At 40.7% G+C, this 25,840-nt stretch overlaps 1 protein-coding gene and 1 long non-coding RNA gene across 3 annotated transcripts in view; one reads left to right on the forward strand and one right to left on the reverse strand.

Annotated features, from left to right (window-relative positions):
- Positions 1–16,627, reverse strand: part of REV3L (REV3 like, DNA directed polymerase zeta catalytic subunit) — a 112,502-nt gene extending 95,875 nt beyond the window's left edge. For both annotated transcript variants that reach the window (XM_064707898.1, XM_064707897.1), the window contains exon 1: positions 16,344–16,627. In XM_064707898.1, the coding sequence (XP_064563968.1) occupies positions 16,344–16,482 (139 nt within the window). In that variant the 5' untranslated portion in view covers positions 16,483–16,627. The remainder of the gene's footprint in view (positions 1–16,343) is intronic.
- Positions 16,628–17,004: 377 nt separating this feature from the next.
- Positions 17,005–22,746, forward strand: LOC135444825 (uncharacterized). The gene is made up of 2 exons (XR_010439293.1): positions 17,005–17,260; positions 22,615–22,746. It is a non-coding gene; the product is annotated as an uncharacterized LOC135444825 (long non-coding RNA).
- The last annotated feature ends 3,094 nt before the right edge of the window (positions 22,747–25,840 follow it).

Consider the following 25,840-nt stretch of genomic DNA (forward strand, 5'->3'; position numbering starts at 1 on the left):
CCTCAATATTGTGCTTAGCACATGATAAAAAAAGTGTAAACTTTAATGAAAAGGGTCTTCTTTAATTCTCCTCAAAATGTAATCTTTTAACAGAACTTTCTCTTTAGTGACTTTCCAAAATACATATTCTACAATGTCTTGTGTCCAGTCTATTGCTCATTAGGTTGCTGTACAATTCTGCACACAATACTATGGCATAAAGGCACAGATCTTATGAGGAATTCTTAGAAGCACTGGTGCATATCATTATCTTAAATGATGGTCTTGTGATTAAAATACCTAGTGGCATGAAAAGGAGGATGAATTCCACTTCAAATCTACCACGACCTTGTACAGAAGTCATTCAATCCCTCAGATTTGATTCTACATCTGTAATAACCAAATTAATAATTGATTAAATATCTTAAAGCACAAAGTCATTGACTAACCACATACATGGCACTCAGAGAAAAAAAGCAGTCACATAATTTATAAGTGACAAACACTCAAAACCCACTCTTTGCAGGAGCTGAATTAAAAGAAAGTCAAATGTCTTTGCAAAGATTCTGCACATTACTCTCAGCTTTCAATCTGAGCATAATCCTACAAGGCCAGCTTGAAGGAAATATCTTGCAAGAGCTTAATCCAATTGAAAATAACTAATATGTAAATGTACAAAGTAATGACCAAATAACAGTGATACTGCTTAAATGGGCAATGCTTTGATATGGTAAATACTTTGATTTATCTTGCTATTACTAAGTTATCAAGTCCTGATGTGTAAAATTCTGTTTTGGATGTAAACTGGGGAGCTGTGAGGGAGACAAAAACCTTAAGATTTGACTGCATGAAAAATAGCAATCACTTCAAAATTATGGTCAAAAGGAACTAAAAACCTCATACACAAATCACAGATGAGACTGTGGGTTCTACTTATTCTCTCCTACAAAAAGTAACTACCCTTGACAATTATGCATTAAAAAACCCCACAGGACTCCAATTACTGGTTCTAAACAAAAACATCTGCAGCACAGTTCTATTAAAAGAACCAATCAAACAAAAAAATGGTAAGAATGGAATTCCTAGAGATAGTTCCTATAAACTAATATGTTTCTGGCTATGATTCTTATATACTACTGAAATATAAAGTCTTGATATTATTATATAACATCAAGACTTTATTTTTCAGTAGTATATAAGAATCAGTAGTATAACATCAAGACTTTATTTTTCAGTAGTATATAAGACTAATTTGTCAGTCCAGTTATATACTGTATGTATATATATACTATCATATACAGTACAGTATATAACTGTACTGACAAATTTCCTTGCACCCAAGTGATAAATTGTCCATTGAAATTTTGATGTCTCACGTATTAAGAAATTGTTTTAAAACAAAGAAAGATCTAACACATGGTTTCTTACAACAGTGGTGTGTTAACAAAAAAAATTCTGCTAATGTGACATTTTGGACACATTGATTCTGTTATTGTGGCTGCCACTGTTCAATAGCTGGGGATCAAGAACTCCATTAACAAACAATTACAGAACATAAATATTTGTCTCCCCAGTGAAAAAGGTGCAAGCCATTTCTAAATAGATATTAATTATAATCATAATCCACTGCATTTTATTCTCCTTTCACTTAATAGAAATTATGAGTCTTAATTCAATCCAAAATTTCTTTTGTTTCACTTTACTTCTCTGGAAAAGATCGCTCCATTTTCATCACATTCTTTACTAACAGCAGAAAACATCTGTTTGCCTTTTTTTTTAACACTTTTTTTAACTGCTTGAGCAAATTCTAAAACAAAATAGAACAATTCCAACCATCACTATCCTTCTTTGGACTAAAGCCTTTTGTCTGTGAATGGGCCTATGCAGAAATACCACTAAACCTCATGAGAGGTGATCTTTAAAAGCCTTTTTAAAGCTAAAGACTTCAACATACAGCTTGGTAATGAGAGAAAATGATGTCCCGTTGCAACTGAGTTTATTTTAAAATGTGATTGAAATTCCTGAATAGCAAAAGAGCTTTCGACCCCACTGTGCAACCACAAAAATGGTCAAAGAGCAACAATTTTCACTACAGATGTGACCTGTGCTTCATGACTTCAGAATTAAACTTGAACTAACTCATAAAAGCAGAAATCACCTCAGGCCAGATTTACCTCTGAGTTAGGGATGAGTGTACACAGAAGCTATTTGCCAGAAAAACAGTTGGCACCTTGTCCTTTCACATGGCTGGTGTCCAGTGGCAATTTGGAGATTTCCTTGCTCTAAAAGTTGCAGCTACTAGAACATACCTCAATTTTAAAAAATCCACTTTACTCCTTGGTACTTTTTAAAGATTTTACACAAGAGCTACAAGGAAAAATAAACACTTTACTTTAAAAAGTAGCTGATTAGTACTCAAATAGTAATAACTAGGACTTGATTGTTTATTCCTTGGCTGGAATGCTGGAAAGAATTTCTGGAATTGCAATTAAGTTTCAATTCACTATAACTATGGAAATCACAACATGCCTTCTCTTCCACCTGTACTCTAGGTTTCACAGAAAGAAGTAACAAAGTGACACTGAGAGATTCTGGGTGGCACCAGAGAAATATTTAAGAATATTTAGAAAACCAACACGCACACAAAAAAAAGAACTGCTGTCACTTCCATAGAAGTTTACTAGAAGTAATTTCTTTTATATTGATGACACTATCATCCTTAATTAAAAATTTCATCCTTGAACTGATTTTTAAACAATGCTTTCCCAAACATTTGAATTTTCCCTAAAAAACCCATACTAACAAATGAAAGACACACTTTGAAGTATAATGACATGGGACTGCTGTCATATCCAATCACTCTGGTATTGACACAAAGATTTAGCAGACACATTTCCCTATCACATATTCCTTCTCTACTCTTCTGAAAACTCTAAGAAAATGAAGGGCATCAACACAACAGCTGGAGAATTTTCCAAATACTACTTAAATGCAAAAAAAAAAAATCGAAAGCTTAGTCATATCTAATTTAAATGTAAAAAATTTTGTTCCAAACTGTATCATAACATTTGTAACTGCTAGACCAGATTCTACTCAGTCAAAAAGACTATGGTTCTGGCTATGCACTTAAATACAATTAAGAGATACTGAAGAGCTAGGGTTATATTCAGAGTAGCAGAATATATCTAATTCCATTACATCTAGTTACATTAAGGAGTGGCTGGTATCTGTAACAGATAATTTCACATTTGAAGAAATAAAGAAACCATTTTAATATGGAAAAACCAGTATAGATGGAAAAAAGTTGAGATTCCTTCATGAATGCAGCTGGAATGTACTTCTAATTCACCAAGATTTTTTTTTTCCTCTTTTTTCTTCATCTGTTTCTCCTCCTGTAATCCTCGCAGGAATATGCCACCTCTAAGTACTAGAAGTATCCTGTTTTACTGTACTGATGAACCCAAACAGCACACTTCTGCAAAGCTTCAGTGGGTGCAGTAATTCAGCACACAGCCAGTAGAAAATTATCTGCCTTTCTCAGTTACTCATTACAGCATCAATATGCAGCTCACAAAACACTCTGAAGCTGTAAGTTATTTTCAGCTCTAGAACAGTTGAAACCTCAATTACACTGTGCTAACAATGAACCCAATTACTTGAGGACAACAGATTGAGTCTACTTCCATCAAAAAAACAGAATACCAAAAAACACCCCCCCAAAAGCCTCTTCAACTCAGCAAGCATATTGAATGAGTCCTTTCCCCTCTCTTGCCTCTTCCCTGCAATTCTAAGTGATTTCTTAGTTTAAAAGCACTAAAAAGTAACCATACCTGACCATTCACTTGTCATAACACAAGCCAAATAAAATCAGAAGGCTTCAGAAAGCAACATTTATTCAGTGTGATGATTACTGTATCAAGTTCTGGGACAAAGAAACTCTGGTTCAATACTGCGCACAATAAAACATTTAAATCATTAACCAAATATATAAGAAATTAAATGCAAACCACTGGATTGGAAACTCATCAAGTTATCTGATGTAGAGATTCAACTGTATGATCAAGTTTAAAGTTTCAACTGATGGCTTCTGCAAAGCAGCTGTAACAACAGACAAGTTTTGTACTACTGTTTTAAATATTCCATGTGCCTCTCCTGACCCTTGTATGCCAAATTATGAATCTTCAGACAATAAAAGAACTACCATGCAATCTTAAGTCACTAGGTCTTCTCCTAAATCAGTTTCTTACTCGAGTTTCTCTGGCAAACTCCACTCTGATCTACTGTTATTTTTCCACCACCATTTTATCTCCACAACTTTATTGCCAAATTCATAAGCTTCAGCCTCTCATCATTACATGTTCTGCTGTCAAAATACCAAATCCCTAGTAATTAGGGTACTACAAATAAAAAATGCAGTCACTCATCCTTTAAAAAGTAAAATTCAAACATTCACTGTAATTAATGGCTTACTGTGAGTCAGATGGCTACAGAAGCCAAATTACTAATAAACATAAAACACTGCATTGCTAGTGGTTTCCATTAGAGAACAACATTCTGAAAAAGCCAAAGACTAACCTGGAAAGAACAAGATATTGCTACAGTTTTCTTACAATAAATCAAGCTTACACAACAGAAGTAAGATTCTTATGGAAGTAACTGAGTAACATAACAAACAAACAGGCTACAAGAAGCCCATTGGCACCAGAGAAGAGATGATCAGGTTGAAGAAATGTGTTGTTTTTCACAGCATTTGTGTTTTGTTCTGTTTCTGAAACCTGCCACATATGCACCTAACATTATGCAGGCCCACCTATCTTACTCAGGCAGCAAGAGATGCATTTTCTTGTGCACTCATTACTGCAAAATCTAGTTTCAAGTCTGGCTGATTTTAGTTTATTTCTATTGATACACTGGGAAGATGAACACCAGATATTTATTTGTTTTATTTACATTCTCCCCTAACCAAAAACTAATTCAAATTTTCATGAAAGTAGACAATACAAAAGGTGTTTACAAACTGTACAGTGCTGATGAGAATACTGTAGCTCTGCACTATGTTCTACACCTCTTGGAAAGTTCTCAGTCAGAAATACTTTGTTTTTCTCCTCCCACTGCACAGAGCAATAAACCTCATGCAGCATCTCATGTACCTTCAGCCACGAGTTCACAGATAAATTTCAGGGGACGAGTCAGCCTCATGAGCCAAAGCAAGCAAATCCAAAAGGGAGCAGCTTTAGATAACTGGTCCCTGTTACTGCAACTCCAACATCAATATTTTCCACAGTCCTAGCTCTCAGCACCCTCCTTCCTCCAACCTCCCCCACCCCCCAGCTCACCTCACATGCTCTACATATTGCTTTATGATCCCAGTCTTCTTTTCAACACATCCTACCCTTCCCTTGTTTTTCCATTCAGGATATCCCTCCTACAAAATTCCAATTCAAACTAATGACTAACAATATTGCCATGCCATCTGTTTTTATAACATACCACTCTTTCCACACCTTTTAACGCTCCATTTATAAAGAACATAACTCTTCTGGAGTGAGGACTACTCCACTATCATCTGCACTCTGCCTAAAACAACTGTTTTTGATTCTTAAATCTTTCATCTTTAATATAGCAGTGGTTTAAAATGACTATTTATTTCCTTGATTAGATTTTGAACTGCTGGCATAAGAACACAAATTCACCAAGAGCTGACATGTTGGCACAATCTGTAAATGCTTAGCAGCATTTTATTCTGTTCTTTCCATGTATCTGAAAGTGTGTTGATGGGGTTCTTCTGGGGTTTTTTGGCTTTTCTTGTTGTGGGTTTTTTGGGGTTTTTTAATCCATCAGACTGAAACCAGGAATCTGTACTGTAAAGACACTAAATTAATCCCTGCATGGGAATAGCAGATTTACAAATGCACATCAATGTACAATTCCTCAAGAACAGTACATCAAAAAAACCACCACCAACAAAAAAACACAACCCAAAAAACCACAAGAAACCAGAACAAGGAACGACCTGAAATACCGTGGCATAAATGTACAACATATGTCACTCTTCTGAAGTATGAAAAATATGGGACAATTTAAAACTGTATTTCCAATGCAGAACACCTTTTTAGTCACATGATGACTTATAATCAATTATTTTACAAAATTCTCTTGTTTTCCATCAGGTAAAACATACCATCAAAACCCAGAAAATCCAGATCCAGGATTTATTACTTTTACACAGCCACAGCATACCCAAGATATCTTATGGAAATTGTATAAATGTTATGAAACCAACCTTTCTGCAATCAGAATTGAGATGCAGTGCTTATACTTTCACCTCAGAGGATGGCATGTTAAAAAAAGAAGGGGTAACAAGACACATACTGGAGATCACTAAAGCAGATTTGACTGTTATGCACAAGGAGAGGAATGAAACTTAAAAGTGTGGAGAAGCAGCCTTGCAATAATGGATCACAGAGGCCAGTCATTTTTGGTGTACTTTAGAGGTCAAAACTCAGGCCAACGCTGTTTAACATCTTCATTAAGGACCCAGACATTGAACAGGTGCAGCTCAGCAAGTTTGTAGATGATAAAATCTGGAGCACTGCCTGATACACCAGAGGGTCGTGCTGACGTTCACAACAGGCTGAAGAAATAGGCAGAACTTCATGGAGCCCCACAAGGAGAAATGACAAGTCTTAACGTGGGGAGGGGCTGGAGACAGACTGTCTGGAAAGTAGCTCTGATGGAAAGGACCCTGGGTCCTGAATTGAACAAGCAGCCACAAAGAAGGCCAAAGAGTGTCCTGAGCAGCATTAGGAACAGTAACACCAGCAGGTTGAGGACCATGATGCTTCTCCTCTACTCAGCACTGGTGAGATGCATCCCAGAGTGCTAGCTTCAGGTCTGGGTATTCCAGCATTAGATATGGACACACTGGAGCCAGGCCATAAAGATAATTAAGGGCTGGGAACACTGGACATACAAGGGAAAGCTGAGCAAGTCGGGATTTTGTAGCTTCAGGAAGAGAAGGTGGGAAGATCTTACTGATATATCACTGATCCTGTACAAATGCCGGATAGGACGCACTAAAGAAGAGTGAGTCTGACTTCTCAGTGGCACCCAATGAATGGACAAGAGGCAATAAGCACAGACTGAAACACAAGAAACTTTAAAAAAAGTCTGGTGGTTTTCTTTATTTGTTTGGTTTGGTGTGCTGTGAATGTGGTCAAACACTCTAAGTCACTCAGATTGTGGCATTTTCATCCTTGGAGCTGGTCTAGGGAGTCCTGCTTTGTGCAGGGTGCTTGGACTAACTAGACAAACTCTAGAGATGTCCCTTCTGACATGAACATTAATCTGAGAGTGAAAACACACTTCTACTGTTAGAAATATATAAACAGATAACCGCCCAGTAAAGATGGCTAAGGGTCAGTTGGACAAAGCCAATTCAAAATGCTCAAACATTAAAATATTTGATACCATAGATTCATTTTACCTCAGCATAAGAATCTGCCTGTAATCTCTTCTCATTTCCTACAGACAGCAAAACAGATTTCACTGCTTACAAATGTGAATGCCACAAATCCATTTGCTTAATGGTCAATGGACAAAGACATACAAAGACATAAAGAATGATTAATCAAGTATTTCATAACATTTTAGCTAGCTTAAATACGTAAATTTTCAAAAGAAAATACAGAAGTTTCTGTATCAAGGACTCCAGAAAACAGCCTCTTCATCTGGTTAATAAGCGTAATAAGGGTGGTAGAAATAAAAATTTGTTCATTATTGATCTGAAGGCAGTACCTGCCAACATGAGGACTGAATCAGTTTCCAATTCCCACTGCTTCATAAGATCTGTGCTATGCAGAAACCCACCTAGGTAGTTTCGAACACAAAATGAAAGACTCATTATATATCTCATTATACAAAACTCGGAAAACTTCTATTGTAAACCTCCCCTGAGGTGTAATGTCAGGTATTATGGATTAGGTGCAACATTCCAGAGTCTTTCAATATTCATACTGAGTACCACATGTTGATATTGCACCTAAAATAGGACATACAGCTTTTTTGTAGTAAGCACTGGCTTAGTCAGCAAACAGCACAGAGGCACAACCTGAATATAAATAAGCAGGGCTGCTCCTACTTTTTCTCTAATTTTTAGGAAAAAAACATATCACTAAGGGACAAACACAACTTAGCAATGGTGTCTGTAATGAATATTCTCTCTCTTATTCCTTCCAAATCTTAATCAGTTCTCACCAACACCACCAAAATCTTCCAGTAACTTTCACAGCCATAGGGCAATCAGCTCAAAGACAGCCAGCTACCTGGCAACCTTTCCACACCCTTAGAATGCAACTGTGCTTATCTGGACACACAAACAGGCTGTACAGAGCACCTGGATACTCACTACTGACAAGAGTAATCTCTGTAATCACAGAATGGCTGAGGTTAGAAGGGACCTCTGGATGTCACCTGGGCCAAATTCCCTGCTATCCCCACCTAGAGCTGGCTGCCCAGGACCACATCCCAAGAACTTTTAAGTGCCTCCAAGGATGACGACTCCACAACCTGAAACCAGAGAAGGCATGCACATACACACAAAAGTAACATAACATGAACTCATAAACATGCAGTCAACATGACAGACTGCAAATATGAGTTGGGGAAGAAGTTATCCGAAATGGCTGGCTGCATACTGATCACAGGAAGGCTGCAACATACAGACATCAAATGGTTCCTTAATAAGCCATATGGTTCAGCCCAGCCAGCAAGTGTGAGGTTTTATTTAAATGCCCTGCCAAAAAACACACAAACTTCTGCATACCTTATAACTCCCCTGTAATAAAAAACAGCTCTTGAAAGAAAAGAGCTTTAACAAACATGCATGAATGAAGCCTATGCAAGAAGTGATGTTTCAGACAGTCCCTATATCTGGTACAAACTTTTCTGGTATTTGTTTAGTTTCTTGTATATTTTGGGCTCTATTCTCAGTCTTAACTATATCACTGGCATAAAAATACTGCCTGTTTGCAAGCTCACATACTGGATTATATAACTTAAAAAAAACTTTTTTAAATTGTTACACAATTGTAACATATAGGGGCAAATAGCTAGGAAAAGACAAAGAAGCAAGTCCATCGGTTGTCACCTCAACATCCAGTGATGACAGACCAGGAAGCTGAGATACTGGCTTTGCAATAGCTGGAGATAACAGTCTCTTTAAGGTGTAATTAAAGAAGAAAAAATTTTTCAACTGCCAATTGTCCTGAGATTTTGAGGAGCGGGTCTTCTGTGACGTGAGACCGAATCTTCAGTGACACAGTCCAATCATTATCAAACATTTCAGCTGCTTTATTTGTGAGACAGAACATGGACCATAAATCTTTCAGTATGAGTGCTCATACTGTCTCCTTCCAAATGGTTATATGTTCACCACCATGCTTCTCAGAGGTCTACTGCACACAGAGGTCAATCAAGTCAACCAAGGGTAAAGGACAAAACCAAGGTAATGACAAGAGTTAGTAGAAGAGGGTATTATTAAATGATCAATACTGGAACTCTGAATATGAGAGACTGAGAAGAAATTGATAGCATGGTATTATCACACCTGCTTCCTTCTTTCAGAGATTTATCTCATCTACTCAGACTGCAAAAATTACTAAGCAGGAGCTGTTTCTCACTGAGTGTTTACACATCATCTCATGCTGCCAACCTCAGTTGTGATATGCATGTGCTTCTCTGGTAAAATTAAGCGAGACAACTATTTTCAGACTAGTGTGCTATTTTGAGGAGATTCGTTTTACACACTGAAAAAGAATATATTCCAACCAGCAGCCTAAAAGTGTCCTTAAGAAGTATATAACAGAACTGGAAATTACAGCTGAGATAGATAAGCTCCTGGTCTACTTCCAGGGACACTAATCATAAAAACCAATCCCAGATTCAATATAGATGCAACTAATTTGTGGGACACTTTGAAGTCTGCAGCTGATTGAGTTTTAAGCATGTAGGGTCAGTTATGTATGTATTTTTTCCACTGAATTACAACAGCACAAAAATATTCAGTGAATTGACCAAGCGGTACTCTACAATAGGAAGCACAATATTGGTTATGAACCAGTATCTGGATTCTATTTAGAACATAAATTTTGTCACAGTATTTAAAAGTTTATTTAAGAGACAGAATTTTAGCAAGTTGTATATAGACAAGTGTGAAACTGGCTACTTAAGTTCCAGGCTAGCGAAGCATAATCTCAGTTTATTCAGGCAGCCTTTCATGCTCAAACAACTCAGCAAGCAATCTATACAAAGTATGCAACAAATGCCTCTTAAAAAAAAAAACAAACAACAAAAAAACCCCAGAAGGTTCTTAAAAGAACTCAACCAAACACAACAGCCCCACCAAAACCCCATCTCCACCAAAACCTGACAATTTAGAAAACATATCCTTCTAATACATAAGGCAATTTTTTAAACAGTACTTCAAAAGTATGAGAAGCCTGTCAGTGCAAGATGCAGAAATGTTAAGCTGGAAGTGAAGCTACACTGTACAACACAAAAATCTTTTAGGCCATGCTGTAGCCCACAGAAAAACCCTTCACCAAGAGTTGTATGCTGCTATGTTTTGGGAAAGGGTGTGAAAAGGTAAAGCAAAGGCATAAGCCTCACCACAATGGCTATATTCTATTTGCATCTTCTCACTGTGAAGGCACAGAAGAAAGTGGAAGTGTTATCAAGAAGTAGTACCTGCCTCTGGGAAATGGAATACACAAAGTAGCAGTAACTGGAACGACGTTCCTCTGTGAACACTGAACTAAGGAAGCTACAGGGAATGACCACTGTGGGGGCCAGGGTCTGAAATGGTAGTGAAAATGGGAGAGGAAAAGTTCATCATGAGCTGAGCGTAGAAAGCAGCAAGATTCTGCAGCGAGTTCAGTCCTCCTCAAATGAGCAATACCAGAGTACAGAAAGGCACAGACACTGGATGGGATCAGATATACAGCCTGGCCAGGTCAGTGAAGGGGGAAAGGGGAGGGGGAAGAACAGAAGAAAGAAGATAAGCAGGCCCCTTCACTGAGTCATACCAGAGCTACTGCTGCTGGATGGGAGCCAAATTTTAGCTGGAGCTTTTGCCTCTGCTTCTCTTCCCTCCTCTCAGAAAACCAAGAAGTGAAAGCACCAAACTTAGATGTCTACCTGAAATACATTAAGATTTTGCTGACTGTAAGCTCCTACACTATGTTACATTTAGCCTCAGAAAAACTTGTAATCAAAAGTATGCAAAAGTAACTTAAAAACATCCTTTTTTTGACTGGGTTTTTATGCTGCCCTGAGTAAGATTCTTTCTTGGATCAGTGATTTCATAATGTAAAATACAAAACTCCTCCAAACAAGACAAATACATAAAGTGGCAGTTGAGGACAGCACTTACATTACTCCTCAAATTACACATTGCTCTTTCCTACGTAAATTCCTAATCTGCCTTCTCCAAAGGCCCTCCTGTCAACGGAACACACATTTCTCAGCCTAACACCCTTCAAAAGCAATTTTCAAATGTGCACCTATATTTGTAAAATTTATCACATATCAGCCCCAAATCACACTCACATCAAAATGATTTTTTCCCAAACATTTCAGCTATCTGTTTGACAATACTCATTATCACACACCAACAGCTATCTCCTATGTGGTTTATGAGTAGTATCCTCAGCTACTCCTGCTTGTTACATGAAGTGCTAATTTAGCAACCTCAGCTTGCTTATTAATGCCTCTCCTAAAATGACACCCAGTTCATCTAGTCTCCCTGATTTTTTTATGAATGGATTTACAGCTTGGTTCTTTCTGCAGTTGAATAAGCACCTGACAGAAACACTCAACTAAGAATTCATGTACATGTTCTGAAGTGGTCAGTGAAATCTTGAGGACAGACTCCAAGAGCTTGAAATAGCCAAGAGCTAGCAGGAAACAAAACAAAGCTTTAATACCCCCACACACGATAAGAGACCTCATAGTAAACTAATCTTCACAGTACCAGCTAAATGGAAGCAACATGAGATAGCAATCTTCTTCTGAGATCACCTAAATTTAATATAAATTTGGAATGAGGCATAGGGTGACTTACAGTGCTTGATTTGCAAATGGAATGAAATTCCACATACACTTTCAGAGGAATAAAAATAATACAGACATGGCATCCAGTCACTAGTGGGATTCTGTAGGGCTCCATACTCAGCCCAGATCTCTTTACATCTTCATTAACAACTTGGATAAAGGATTTGAAGGAATACTAAGTAACTTTGTGGCAGCACTCAATTGGGAGGAGCTGCTGACTCTCTCAAGGGCACACAGGCCCTGCAGAAAGACCTAGATAAATCAGTGAGATGGGCAACCATCAATCACATGAGGTTTAAGAAGGTCAAGTGCTGGACTCTGCACCAGGATGGTGCAAGCCTGGGTTTGTCTCTAGATCAGGGAACAAGATGCTGGAGAGCAGCACTGCAGGAAGGGACCTGGGGGTTTGGAACAACTGCAACTTGAACAAGAGTCACTAAGCTATTAGAGAGCATCCAAAGGAAGGCCACAGGGATGGTGAAGGGTCCTGATGGGAAGCCTCATGGGGAGCAGCTGAGGTCTGCTTTGTCTGCTCAGCCTGGAGGAGACCTCACTGCAGTCCTACAACTTCCTCATGAAGGAGATGCAGGCACAGATCTCTTCACTCTCCTGACAGGACTCGAGGAAACGGCGTGAAGCTGCATTGAGGAAGATTTAGGTTTGATATGGGGAAAAAGATTTTTTCCTTGCACAGGAACAGGCTCCACAAGGAAGTGGTCACAGCACCAAGCCTGACAGAGTCCAAGGAGAATTTGGACAACACTCTCAGGCACATGGTGTGACTCTTGGAATGTCTTGCACAGAGCCTGGAGTTGGATCCTGATGGGTCCCTTCCAACTCAGCATATTCCATATTCAACAACTAAGATCTATGGAATAACCTCTTCCCAAACAAAACTATAAACATACATGACTTTTATGATTACATATATGTCTTACCTTAAATATATCTCTTTTGAAGCTATAAATTCAGGTACTTACATGGTTGCAGAAATCTTAGGATTCAGATTAGCAATAGGAACGACAATTCAAGAATTGACAATACAACTAACAGCAATACACTAACAGAAAAATAAATTTTCATTAAGATTTCACTCTAAACAACAGGTCTTGCAAATTTTCAGCCTTTTCCTATTTTTACAAAGAGCATTTACAAAAGTACTAGTTAGCAGACCATACTGCCTGAAAATAGAATGTGACTTTGTTTCATACTTGAGCATTACCTAATGAATTAAAACCTATTGTTTTTATGTAAAAGCAGCAATATTATGAGACTCCCTTAGAGATACAAATACTGGTGTATCAGATAATATCTATGCCCTTGTACAATACAGCATGAATTCAACACTGCTTTCATTGTATTACCACCATGGCAGTGTTGCAGCATTTCTGAAATTATACTTTTGTCCACGTCACTATGTCAACAGACATGCCAGTCTGCTTAAACAGTTAAAATTGAATGAAATGGCTCAACCACCTCACTTCACCATTTGCTACTGTAATCAGAACTTTACTCTTTATTTCACAAAATAACAGAATATAGCAGGCAGATCTTTGGGCTGAAACAAAATTTTGATTCCTCATCTTTCAAGCTCTTATTATGCAAAGATGTAGGACATCAAGACAGAATTTGTACAACCTTACCAAATAAAAGAAGATTTCTTCCTCAAAAGACATAAAGAAGTTGTCAAATGATATTGCCAGCACAGTCCATTCTAGAAGCTGATCCTTTCATTACTTTTAATTAAAAGTCTGGCTTTTTCCTCCCCCAACCACAAACCACTTTTCATTTTATAGATTGTACCAGTAAACCTCTACAAATTAATTGTTGAGTACTGGCTGACATAAAAGCCTTCAAAGGTAACACTGGCAATCCCTGTCATTCACACACCTCCACAAGATGGGGCAGAGAGCAGAGGTGGGTGCCTTCAGGACCACTGTCCTCAGCTGCTGGTGGACACAGGGATACAGCAGTGCCAGATGTTTGACTTTCTGAACATCTGCACAAGCCACTGCCACAGACCAATCAAACCCCCTTCGCTCAGCAGGTGACATTTGGAGTCTGTTCTGACCCTGACTCCCAATTACCTGCACAGCTTGGGCACACAGCTATAAACACACCAAGAGTTGTGCAAAGTTAATCATGCTGGAGGTGGAGCAGCCCCTACAGCCATAATAGGCTGCTGCCATGGAGGCAACAAGGCAGCAGAGCACCTTTCCTGGAGGCAAGGCACACACATTAAACCCAGTGAGAAAGGGTTATTCCCACCCAGACCAACTCCAGGGAAGAAAAGCATCACATTCCCTGTAAGCCAAACAATAAGGACATCCCATTGTCTCAGACAGTATGCTAGAAGTTGTTTTTACTATTTCTTTTTCCTCAAAGAAAATGAGATTGTAGATGTAAGTGATTACACTTTGTTTTAAATTTCAGCTCTCAAGAAATAGCCTGAGAATCACTGTCAGAGTAATTCTGACAATGAGTGCTTAGGTCCAACACCTTTGAAGAGAGAGAAATACATTTTTCTGCTTTCCTAAAAAGGAAAAAAAACCCAAAAAGCAATGCAGAGATGCAGTAAGAAGCTCATGAAGCTTAATAGCAAACATTACTAAAGGTACAAAACATTAAAAAAAATTAAAAGTTCAAAAAGGAACTAAATGGGACAGACAAGTAACACTGCTTTTGCAGACTCTAGTGAATTGTTTTCTCTAACGAAGTCAAATTAGAAACACTTCTATTATGCAAACTGACATTAAAGTTTATGGTTGGGGAAGCCAGGGATTTCCTACCATATTCCTAATAGCTGGACAACTAAACTACTTCACTGTTTACTTTATGATGCCACATTCATGATATGGCATAGCCTAAACATTTTCTTAAAAGAAAATAAGCCTTAATGAGTTAACCACACGCATGCACAAAAATCCTGCTACCTGCCAACAACCTCAGGCTCTACATTTTTTAATCATGAAATAGTTACTCCTGCCATTACATAAATATTATTACATAATATCTCCTTTGTATGCAGAATTAGAGCTACAATAAAATAGGTCCCACTATTTCAATATTTTATCTATTAATCCCACTCAGTCACTTAATAATTTGGAGCTGTAGTTGCATCAGAACACAACAGCTTGAATATGTCATGTTCCTTTGTGCTTAAACAGAGAAGACAGTTAACTCTGGATTAAAAAAAAAAAAAACAAAACCAAACAAAAAACAAGCCGACAAAAAAGACAACAAAATAGCTGCTCTACTATAATAACTGCCTGAAGGGAAAAACACCTCTGCTGTGCTCTTTTATTACATGTTTTTTGTCTTGCCTAAGATTTAATGTATGTATGTGCATGAATAGATAATTTTCAACATGTCAGTCAATAAAATATGCAGAAATACCTTAATTCCCAAGGTCAGCATTACACAGCATAAGTGTAAAGAGATCCCAACCAATGAAGCTTACTTACTACACCTAATATCTCAAAAGCGAGGGGTTTTTCCAATTTTATATTTAACGTACGGGCAAACTACAACACATATTAAATGAATTTTCCTAAGTATTTAATTTGTTCGAAATTTGCTCTGACAACGTATTTGTTTGTATCGGTCAGAAACACGTCTGAGCCGTGGGACGGCTTTGGGCACAAGGCCACAGGGCGAAGAGGCAGCGGAGAAGTGGCATGTGACATTCGGGAGTCTCGGGGGGCAACATGTGGCCGGCGCTCAGGACGCCGCTCTCTGCAGTGCAGCACCGGTGCCTCGGGCCGGGCGCGCTCCGTGCCGCCACACGAGCCCCCACGTCCCAAGTGCCGCACAAGTCCCGCTTGTGCCCGCGCCTTCCCCCCGTCCGCTCGCCCGCCCGCAGCGACAGCTCCCGGCAAGGGCAGGAGAGCGGCGGTGGGCACGGGCAGCGAGGGCGGCACGGGCCGGCCCCGGTGTTTGCACAGCTGCGCCGCTCTCCCGGGGCAGCCCCGCACAAAGCCCCGGCGGCCCCGCAGCCCCCACCGCCGCCGGGCGGGCGCGGCGCGGCACCCGGGGCAGGTCCCCGCTGCTGGCCGCTGCCCTGCCGTCCCCGCTGGCAGGTGAGACGCGCCGCAGCGGCGGCGCCGGGCGCGGAGGGGGGGGGCGCGACCCAGCCACAAAGAGCGGGAGCGGGGTGGGCGGCGGCGGGGCCGGCGCCAGCGCGACCCGTGGCGCCGCAGCGGGGGGACGTCCCCGCCCGCCCGTCGGTGGCGGCGGCGAGGGTCGTCCCTTACCTGCAGGGGTGGCGCCGAAGACTCTCACGACGGGCACCCGTTTGGCCGGGGCCTCTCGGAAGCGGGACTGGCAGGGGTCCAGGCCGGGCAGCGGGCTGCCCATGTAGTAGTCGGCAGTCACGATCCGCACTGAGAACATGTTTGTTCGCCGCCGCCGCCGAGGCACCAGCACAGCACCGAGCGAGCGCGGAGCGAGCGCGGAGCCCGCACGGCTCCCCCCGCCCGCCGCCGCTGCCGCCGCAGCGAGCGCGCGCGCGAGCGCAGCACTCCCCGCGCCTGCCGCTCCTGCCCGCCCGCCCGCGGGAGCGCGCGCAGTCCCGCACGCGCCTTGTCTGTGTCTCCGCTCCCCCCGCCCCCCCTTCCCCGCCTGATGCCGCCGCTCTGGGCGCGTGCGCGGCGGCGCGCCCCCCGCGCGCTCCTACAGCCCGTGCGGCCGCGCGCCCCTCAGGGACAGCGCGGGCTCGTGCCCCGCGGACGCCCCGGCGGCGACGGCGGTGCCCCAGCCCCGGGCTGCAGCTGCTGTTGCCATGATGATGTCGTCACGGATGCAACCATTGGGGGAACGGGCAGGGGGGTGGATGGGCCATGTGTTGGGGCGGAAAGGGGCTCAACGAGCGGAGGAGGTGTCCGTCACTCCCCGGCACACACACGGTCTCTCCCCCCCACCCTTCGGTTGGGCTCGGCTGGCGGGGCGCGAGCGCGCGTGGGAGCGGGGGAGAAATCTTTCTCTCGCCTCCCCTGGTGGCGGCGGAGGAGGCAGGGAGGGACAGAGGGACGGCCTCGGTGATTCGGCGATCGGCCGCGCGGGCTGAGGGTGAGGCTGCGGAATCCCGAGCCGCGGATGGGGCGGGAGAGGCAGCGCTGCGGGGACACGACGGGGTTAAGCTGGGTCGACCGCCATTTTGAATGGCAGGGAGGTGAGTCTCCCCACGCCGCAGGGGCCGGCCAAAGAAAACCCCAAACCCTAAGAAGATGAGGGCGAGGAGGGGGACGGGACCGGGAGGAAGGGGTGGAGCGGCCGCGCTCCCGCCGGCGCCCGCGCGCTCTCGAGCCGTGACGGTGAGCGCGCGCGGCGCGGGAGCGGGGCGGGGCGGGGCCGCGGCTGCGGAGGGACGGCGGCGATTGGCGGCGGGGCCGGGCGCGCGGAGGGGGCGGGGCGGGCGGGGCCGGGCCGGGCGCGCTGCGGCGGAGCGGTGGGGGCGGGGTCGCCGCCCCGCGCCCCTGCGGGCGGCTCGGCCCTGAGGCGGCCGCGTCCCCCCGGCCCCGCTGCCCCCGCTGCCCCTGCTCCCCCGCTTCCTCCGCCCTGCAGGAGAGCTTACTGTGCGGTTTGCAGCGCTCTCGTGCAGGCTTTTATTGAAAGCCATAAAACAGGCTTGACTTTAGGTTGAGGAGCTGAAAAACCGTCGATTTTAGGTTTAAGATTCCTGTTGCAGTCTCTTTGTCTGAGAGCTGCGGGTCCGCGGGTAAAAACCCCAAACCATAGCAAATATCCAGAGCTGGCGGTGTGGGCGATGAGCCGGTTAAAAGGCCAAATGCTCTCACATGCACTCAGAGTGATGCTGTTACATGTGCGTGCGGCACTGGATGATACGAGACGTGCACAAATCTATAAAACCTGACAAACGTCCAATATGTAGAACACATGTTTCGCATTTCGGTTACATGTGTTTCGGGTTTAGATTTGAACAAAAGACAGGTCAGGCAGTTGCTACCCTTCATTTTTTCATTGTAATGAACAGGAAGCTTGCCTGTCTACTCAGGGGTAACTGGTTTCCTACTCTTTCTTTGTAAGCTGTTTATTTTCTCTAGCTCACATCTGTTTTCCTCCTTAAACTCATTTTTATGTGAACAGAAAAAGAAAATCCAACTACCTAGTCATCAAGAAATCTTGTGTCACAGAAGTGGTTGAAATAGGGTTGAAATCCAAACTATTTTCACTGTATCTAAAGAATAACTGAGCTACAACTTTAATTTTTGACAGTTGTTTACATTTGCAAAGCTAATATTTGGAAAACCTTTGGAACTGCAAAAATACTCTTATGAATGCTTAGATTTCACAAAGGCTAATAAATCACCAGGAGCTTGCTGGTGGGGCTTGTTAACAAACAGCATCGCTAACTATTGTTATTTGAATACATTTTCTACTGCTCCCTCACTACTCCATTTCCTCAATTTTCCATAGAACTTTGGTAGGGACGGTTACAGTGCTTGTGTTACTCCAGTCCATGCTCTGTTTTGTTTCTGTTCACATGGTCTTCTTAACTTGCTGAGCATTGTGTCTTCCCCCCACTGTGTATTTCACTGACAGTTTAATGCCTTTGAACCCTGGCAGATGTGGTCTGGTGCCTGCAAGAGCTCAGGGTAGGTCAGCAGTTCTCCTCCTGTACCAGTCCTGCTGTATTCTGTTGTCATCTGCTCAGGCAGGAGAACATGGTGGTGGATCTGCCCCTCAGCTTCATTGGTGAATAAACCAAGACATTTGAGCCACTGGTGGATTCTGGTTTCTCCCAAATGAGGTGGTGTGTGAGATGGAGCACAAGTTCATACCTGGGAGTCCTGCTGAAGAGAAACCAGTTGCCCACAGTAGAATAGTGTAGAAAGCTGAAATAACTAACTTCTTAGAAGCATAAAGCAGGATTTGCTAAAGCATGTCATGCAGAGTATTCCATTTAAAATGACAACATTTGTTATGTTGTTTATTAAATCAGGGAGAACCATGCTTTGAAATCAGAAAGAGCAGTTGATACCTAACCTAGAGCCAGTTTCTTGTTCATATGAGTTATTAATTTGATTTCTGAAAATGTTGAATGTTACACTTGGGGAAAAAAAAGAAAGTGACTTTCCTTTGTAATGTAAATAGTGTAATCCACATGTACATTAAACCTGTGCAGACACTTTTGTGGAACTTGCATGCTTTCTGAGTGGTGCCTTTTCAGTTTCCAGTAGTTTCCTGCAGCTCACTTCTGCTTTCAGTTTTGTCTTGCAGTGAAGTCGGTAGGTTTGTCAGCAGGGTTGCATCAAGGTAAGACTGAGTCAGCACTGTCACAGGAGGTCCCCTGCCCTACTCCTCATTTGAATAGCTGCACAAGAAACTTGGCTTGCAAACTGAGCCAGGTAAAAGCAGTCCCACTAAAAAATATGGGTTAGTTTTAACCTCTATCAGGTCCTTGATGTGCTTCATTATGTAGGGGTGTGTAGGGCTGTGCTTGCACAGAGGAGGAGGCAGTGCAGGGACTGAGATTGAGCAGCAAGAATAAAGAGAGCACTTCTTCCAGAAAGCTTGGCTTGTGGTAGTTTTAAGTTGCTGAAGTCTGAAAATTGGCTTAACCCTTTCAATAGATGACAGACACAAAGCCTGTTTCTGGATTTCCTACATTTCAATTTGTGTGTCAGTATTTGCTTTTAGGAGTTGTTTTAGGTGTTGTTCACTCACATGTGTGTATGCATGTATGATATATAAATTTTCTTGTAGTTTACACTTCATTACCTTAAAATGCTGCTGTCCTAGGGTGTCAGTAATTGTAAAAGGAAATATCCTGGTCAGACAGCACTACCACTCATTTTCTCTCCAAACACTGTGTTCTCTCTCTTAAGGTTTCATGCCGTTTTCTGTTATAAAGCAAGTCACCCCCTTTCTCTGTTCCTCCAGTTGCTAAGCAGCAGCTGTTCTCCCCATTAGCCAGCCAAGTATTTGCATGAAAATAATCACTCTTGAATATATAACTGGTCCTAATCATGCACAGCTAAACAGCTGTACAATCAAAATTTGAGTATTAATAATATTACTTATCAGCATAACTGATGACTATCTTTTAAGTCAGAATCTCTCCAAAGAGTAAAATCAATAAAGGTTTGCCCTGTTTTTTTAAACAAAAGACATATCAGTTTTTATTTTTGTTTAATGCTTACTGTGTAGCTACTTTAAAAAACTGGTCACAAAATGATATCTGCAGTTCACAAGAAATTATAAATGCAAATATAAGCAGAAACAGAATCATCTAGTGACTATACATGATGGAGGCCAAGGAAAAACCCACATTTTGCTACTATTTATAGTAGCAGAGTGCAACAAAATTTGGTGATAAGAGTTTAGGCTATGACACAAAGGTAAAATTTCCAGCAGTACATGTTAAGTTCAAAACCCACTCAGTCAGCCATGTTTGAGTTCCTATTGATTTCAAGGATGTTCAGTATTTATGAGGTCTGTGATCTGGAATCTTGGAGTGCTCTCTCAGTCAGGGGTTTTATCTAAGCTGTGATTTCAAAATGAGAGCTGAGTGTGGCTCATATTCTCAGGTGCTGTTTTTGCAGGTGACAGAAACACGGTTTCTGCAGGGAGAAAACCTAGACACGTGGATAAAGAGTTACATGTGGTCCATCCAGCTGGTATCCCAACCTAGACAGTCAGACTGCCTGCATTACACAGGAAGGTTATTTCCCAGTGTGGCCCCACTGACTGAGTGAATGAAGAAGATCTAAATCTTCACACTGAAATAAATACATGGTGCTATGCTGTATAGTTCTGGCCTGCCAAATGTGTCCTTGCTTTGTCATGCGTGACAGTCCATAGTCTTGTTAGACTCTAAGGCTCCATACACACCCAGGGCAAGAAGTCCTCACATGAGGGTTCTGACAAGCCTTGCTTATGCTCCTGGTAGTTGAGCCCACTAAAGGCAGAATTTTAAGCAATACCACACATGCCATCAGACCAGCTGAAAGACAATTACTCTCTGGATGTTATCAGATAAAAATCTAAAGACTGTATGTGGACAGCAAGGGATTGAGCACCCTGTGCATACCAAACTGCCTCAGAGTGGCTCTTAGGCTGCTGAAATAATTCGTAGGGGTAGCAGTGTTTTGGAAAGAACGCTTAAGATCCCAATTAATGATGTGTATTTGTTTGTTTGTCTGTTTCAATTCTCAGTTACTGGCTACAGGCTAGGCAGTAGGCTCTGAAGTGTAGTCAGTGGCATTACCATCAGTGTCTTGTCACTAGGAACCTGATGGGAAAATGAAACCAGCTCTCAATTACGAAAATATTAGAAGTATCAAAAAAGTCTTTTAGCAAAGACTCTTAATAAACCTGTCAGGGCAAGAACAGTGCCACGTGATTGGAAAGTCACCAATGTGCTTGAAGGAGAGCCCATCGGCATTGTATGGGACATAGGAAACAAATTATAATATAGGGTATGCCAAGGCATAGAAATAAAAAAAAAAAGAGAGATATATTTTTGGTGTAGTAGCATTAGATTCTGTTGGGGTAGCTGTAATTTTTAATAAAATAATTATTTGACAAAATTAAGTCAGTTTCACAAAATCATCAAGGCTGAAAGAGACCTTCAAGGTCAGCTAGTCCAACTGTCATCCAAGCACCACCATAAAAAGATTCAGTGTAGTGTCATATGAGAAAAGAAGGAAGATGCATAATGTAAAGAATTGCTGATGAGAAGTTCTGATGGATTGTTTTAAGAGAAGGACTATAAAATTGGAAGCTGGCTGCAGGCGGAGTCTGCCCATTTAATGTCTTTAGAGCAGTCCTAGTTAGCTTATAAATAAAAGTTGCTAATAACTTTAAATTTGAAGGAGAACAGCATATCAAATAAGATCTAGAACTTTGGAGTTAAGAAAGGAGAAAAATATTTAAGACAACACTCTCAATGTAGAATGATTAGACATAAATTAGAAATGAACTTTCTAAGAAAGAAGGTTTCCATCCAATGGATGAATGGATTTCTTCTCTTAGTGAAAGCAACAGGGCAGAGCATTTCAGTAAATTTTAATATGGAGATTGACGAGATTATGGAAAAGGTTATATGATGTTTGCTGGTTATTACACACAACTGCACCTGATTATCTAAATTCTAGGAGGACTGCATGTAGATCCCTGAACATTTCAATAATGGGTTCCCTTAATCAATACAGACAATTTAGCCATTAGGATAAATGAGTTCTCATCATCATTGTACTAAATACTTTGTATACCATGAAGATGATACAGATTTCTGTTTCAGAAAATCTGGACATCAGTGTAAAAGGCAACCCTTCTACAACATGCATGGTGTCCTTATGTGTATGTTCCTATCTGTAAATGAGTTGTATGTACAAACTCACATGGATAATCTTTGTATGAAAATACAAATTATCTTTGACCATTTTTGTTTCCTGGGTTGTATTTGCATTTAGCAACTTATGTTTCAAACAGTTTTCATTGAAAGTTATCCTTTTCTTTGTTGTTTTCTTTAAATAAGGATTTTTTTTCTAATATTTTCAGGTCTCCCCGTTGCCCTGTGTCAGAAAAACCTGCCACCGAATGTGCCTACAGGAAAATGCATAAGTATTCAAGAAAATTATAGAAATTGAAATGTAAAAATTAATAAAGAATTACATGTGTAACAATGTAGAACTATGCCACTTTTTGAAAAAATTGAGAAAGTGTAGTTAATTGAGAAGCAGCACGTGCATCATGTAAAAAGAGTGCCAGTAAACACTTAATTGTAAAGATGAGGTTTGCTGGCAGAATTCTACATGTCAAGAAGTGATGGAGGTTCCCTTCCATGCTTGGAAAATGACCTATTGTCAAGAGTGAAATAATTATATGATTTTTTAAGGAATTCAGTTTAGTATAACAAGAACACACATTGTTGGGAAGCAGTTAACAGTATAGCACTAAGTGACATTCAGAGATTGCTTATATGACAGTGAGAATTTCGTAGATTAAATTTGATTAAGATGAACTGATTAAGTCTTAGATAATTGAAGAATAGTGCTAGAGTTGTTGGCATTGCTGAACCAGTATAATTTAAAAATCTTCTGTTTGTTGCTTTGTACTAATGACTGTAAAAGTTGGGAGTGGACTTACAAGAGAAAGCAGTGTGTAGTGACATATAACATTTGAGCACTAATATATTTTGGGAAATGGTATGTTCAACAGATTTACTAGCAAGTGGTGGAGTATATAAGAAAATTGATTGAGCATTTGAATAGCTTTTTTTAAAAAAATCAAAGTAATAGGTTTATTTCTACAAGAGAGCTGCCAATCCCTCCATACTCCGAAATTTTTATTCTGCACAATGCAGCTCAGGTAGATGCTTGTAAGAATTTCTTTTAAACAAGAAAGTGAAACATAATTTTTCATATTCTAGTTCTGATGAATAGCTGAAGCATTTAGTTGAAAGTCTCCATTGAGAAATATGTCTGGTGTGAAGACAGTTAGCCCAAATGGTTCAAATAATAAGTAATTAGAAGGATGTCATAATGGAAAATTTTCAAGTGCTATAACTGCCAAAAGCCCTATCATTCTTCTATAACTTGTGTAGCCAAATACACATGAGTATGTGGTTATTATTTGAATTTTTGTTGTTTTAAAATGGGAAATGGGTTTCTGTGAATGAATCACAGAAATGGGGCTGGATGGTAAGGAGTGAAAGCCATTTAATTTTAGATGCTGTGTTTTTTTCTGCCATGTAGTCTGACTTATGGGAGGCATTCCTCGTTCATGCATCAGACAAAGTGAAAGCAGCCCCAGCGCAATATGTAGCTCACAAACAGCCATCTGTTATTCAAAAGGAAAGAGGAGTGTTGCTATAAGAGTAAACCTGAAATGATAGAGATGGCAGAGCTCCATTAAATATTTTGTCCATCTCTGTTGTCTCTGTCATATCCAAGTGTATACATTATACTGAAGTTTCAGATGCCTGCTATATTTTCTTCTGTTAGGACAATTACCTCTAGTTTAGAACTCAGTATATGCTTTCTCTGAGTTACCAAATAAGTATGTATATATAACCTTTTATTGCCCTCAAATAATTATTTTTCCTTCCTGGAGTTTGTTCCTTTGAAATAATTTTCCTGATCAAACTGGATGTTAACAAAAAAGCATTTTTAACTTTTTACTTGTTTAGCTTAAGCTAAAGTAACGTTTGTTTAGGCTTGTAGTATTTCCTTTTGATTCTTTCCAGCTCCCAAAGAATTTCTGTTATATTTATGTGAATTCCATCCAATTTGCATAGATCTTTCTTGTAATATGCCTAGAACACATTTGTGATTTCCACAGTGGCTGTAAAGAGTGTGGATGAAGCATTTGTGTTTTATGTCCAGGCAACTGCATGACCTCCATTTGTAGGCAGCATTAATTACTTGGGAGTATTGATGTTTGGTCCGCCATGAGGTTTGAAGGACTCTGTTGGCTGCCCACAAATAAAGTGTTGCGCAGCCTGCCTGCAGCCATGTTTAGAGAGACCAGTACCTTCCTGCTCCAGGATACACTGCTTCCAAGTATACAACCCAAATCTCACTTAGTCTCTTTGTTGGTACTCTTACAAATCTATTTGTAGTTTCTACTTGCTTGTTATCCTTAGATCCTTTACAAAAATGATGCCTCTGGGGTATTGCCATCCCATTGAATATATTCCAGAATCTGTTCCAGAATATTTCTCTCTGTGTTTTGCATAGCAGTAGCTTGATTTTTTCTTGTATTTAATTTAATTTTATATTTTTCTGGCTGCATTTTAGCCTCACTAATTTATGTTGAAGTATCTCAGTGTCTTCAGAGTTGTCCACATTGTAGCCTCTTGGGGATTAATGAAGCTGTCAAATAAAACAAGGCCTCACAATGGTTCCTGTGGCTCCACAGGTATAGATAAATTACTTATTTTCCTATATTCCAGTTTTATCTTGAGCCCTGTAATAGTCACTGTTTACTTTAAGCTACAGAATTTTTACACAGTCCTTTGGACCTGCCATTCTGCATTGTAACCTATGCAGCACATCCTAAGAGATTTTTGAAGTTTCATTGGAGTACCATATGCTTTCCAAAAATTGAGTTATGTACTATCTAAAGAGTTCTTTGGACCCTGTATTTTGTTCTGGCTTTTGGGGGAAGTGGAGGTGTTTGTTTTATTGTAAGGTAAATATTGCCTAGCATTCTGCTGTCCTTTAAGGCTAATATTTTCAGGCTTGCTTCATCTGAAATTAAGTTTAATGCAATTTCAGAGGTAAGGCTCTTATCTAGATATTTAAAAAAACTAATTTTATGGCTACTGAAGCCTATTTCCAAAAATGTTCATTTACTGAATGCTTTTTGCTAGTGTTCTTTTTTCCTCAGAACTTGCACTATAAGTAACATATTATTATGTTATTTTAATGTTGAGATACTGTTACTACTATGACAGTGTGCAGACCCCATCAGCACACAGATCTACCTCGACAATTTGAATTTTGCAAATAAAATTAATTTTCATACCAATGTATTGATCATTTTATGTCTTAAAGCATGAGGGAGGTACCACTGGAAATGCAAAATGGATTTATAAAGTACCATGTACTAACTGAAGATAGGGCAGATTGAAAGGCAAGACACTGTGATTCTGTTTCCAGATTTTGGGGAGGAAAATCATGTATGCTCTTTATAAACACACATAGTCGTGCGCAGAAATGGGCCATGTTCTCTCTGGGAGCTGTGCAGTTAAGTGACTGGGACTGGATTCTGTTAAAATATG

This window comes from Zonotrichia leucophrys, chromosome 3 (assembly GCF_028769735.1).
Source record: "Zonotrichia leucophrys gambelii isolate GWCS_2022_RI chromosome 3, RI_Zleu_2.0, whole genome shotgun sequence".
Lineage (NCBI taxonomy): Eukaryota > Metazoa > Chordata > Aves > Passeriformes > Passerellidae > Zonotrichia > Zonotrichia leucophrys.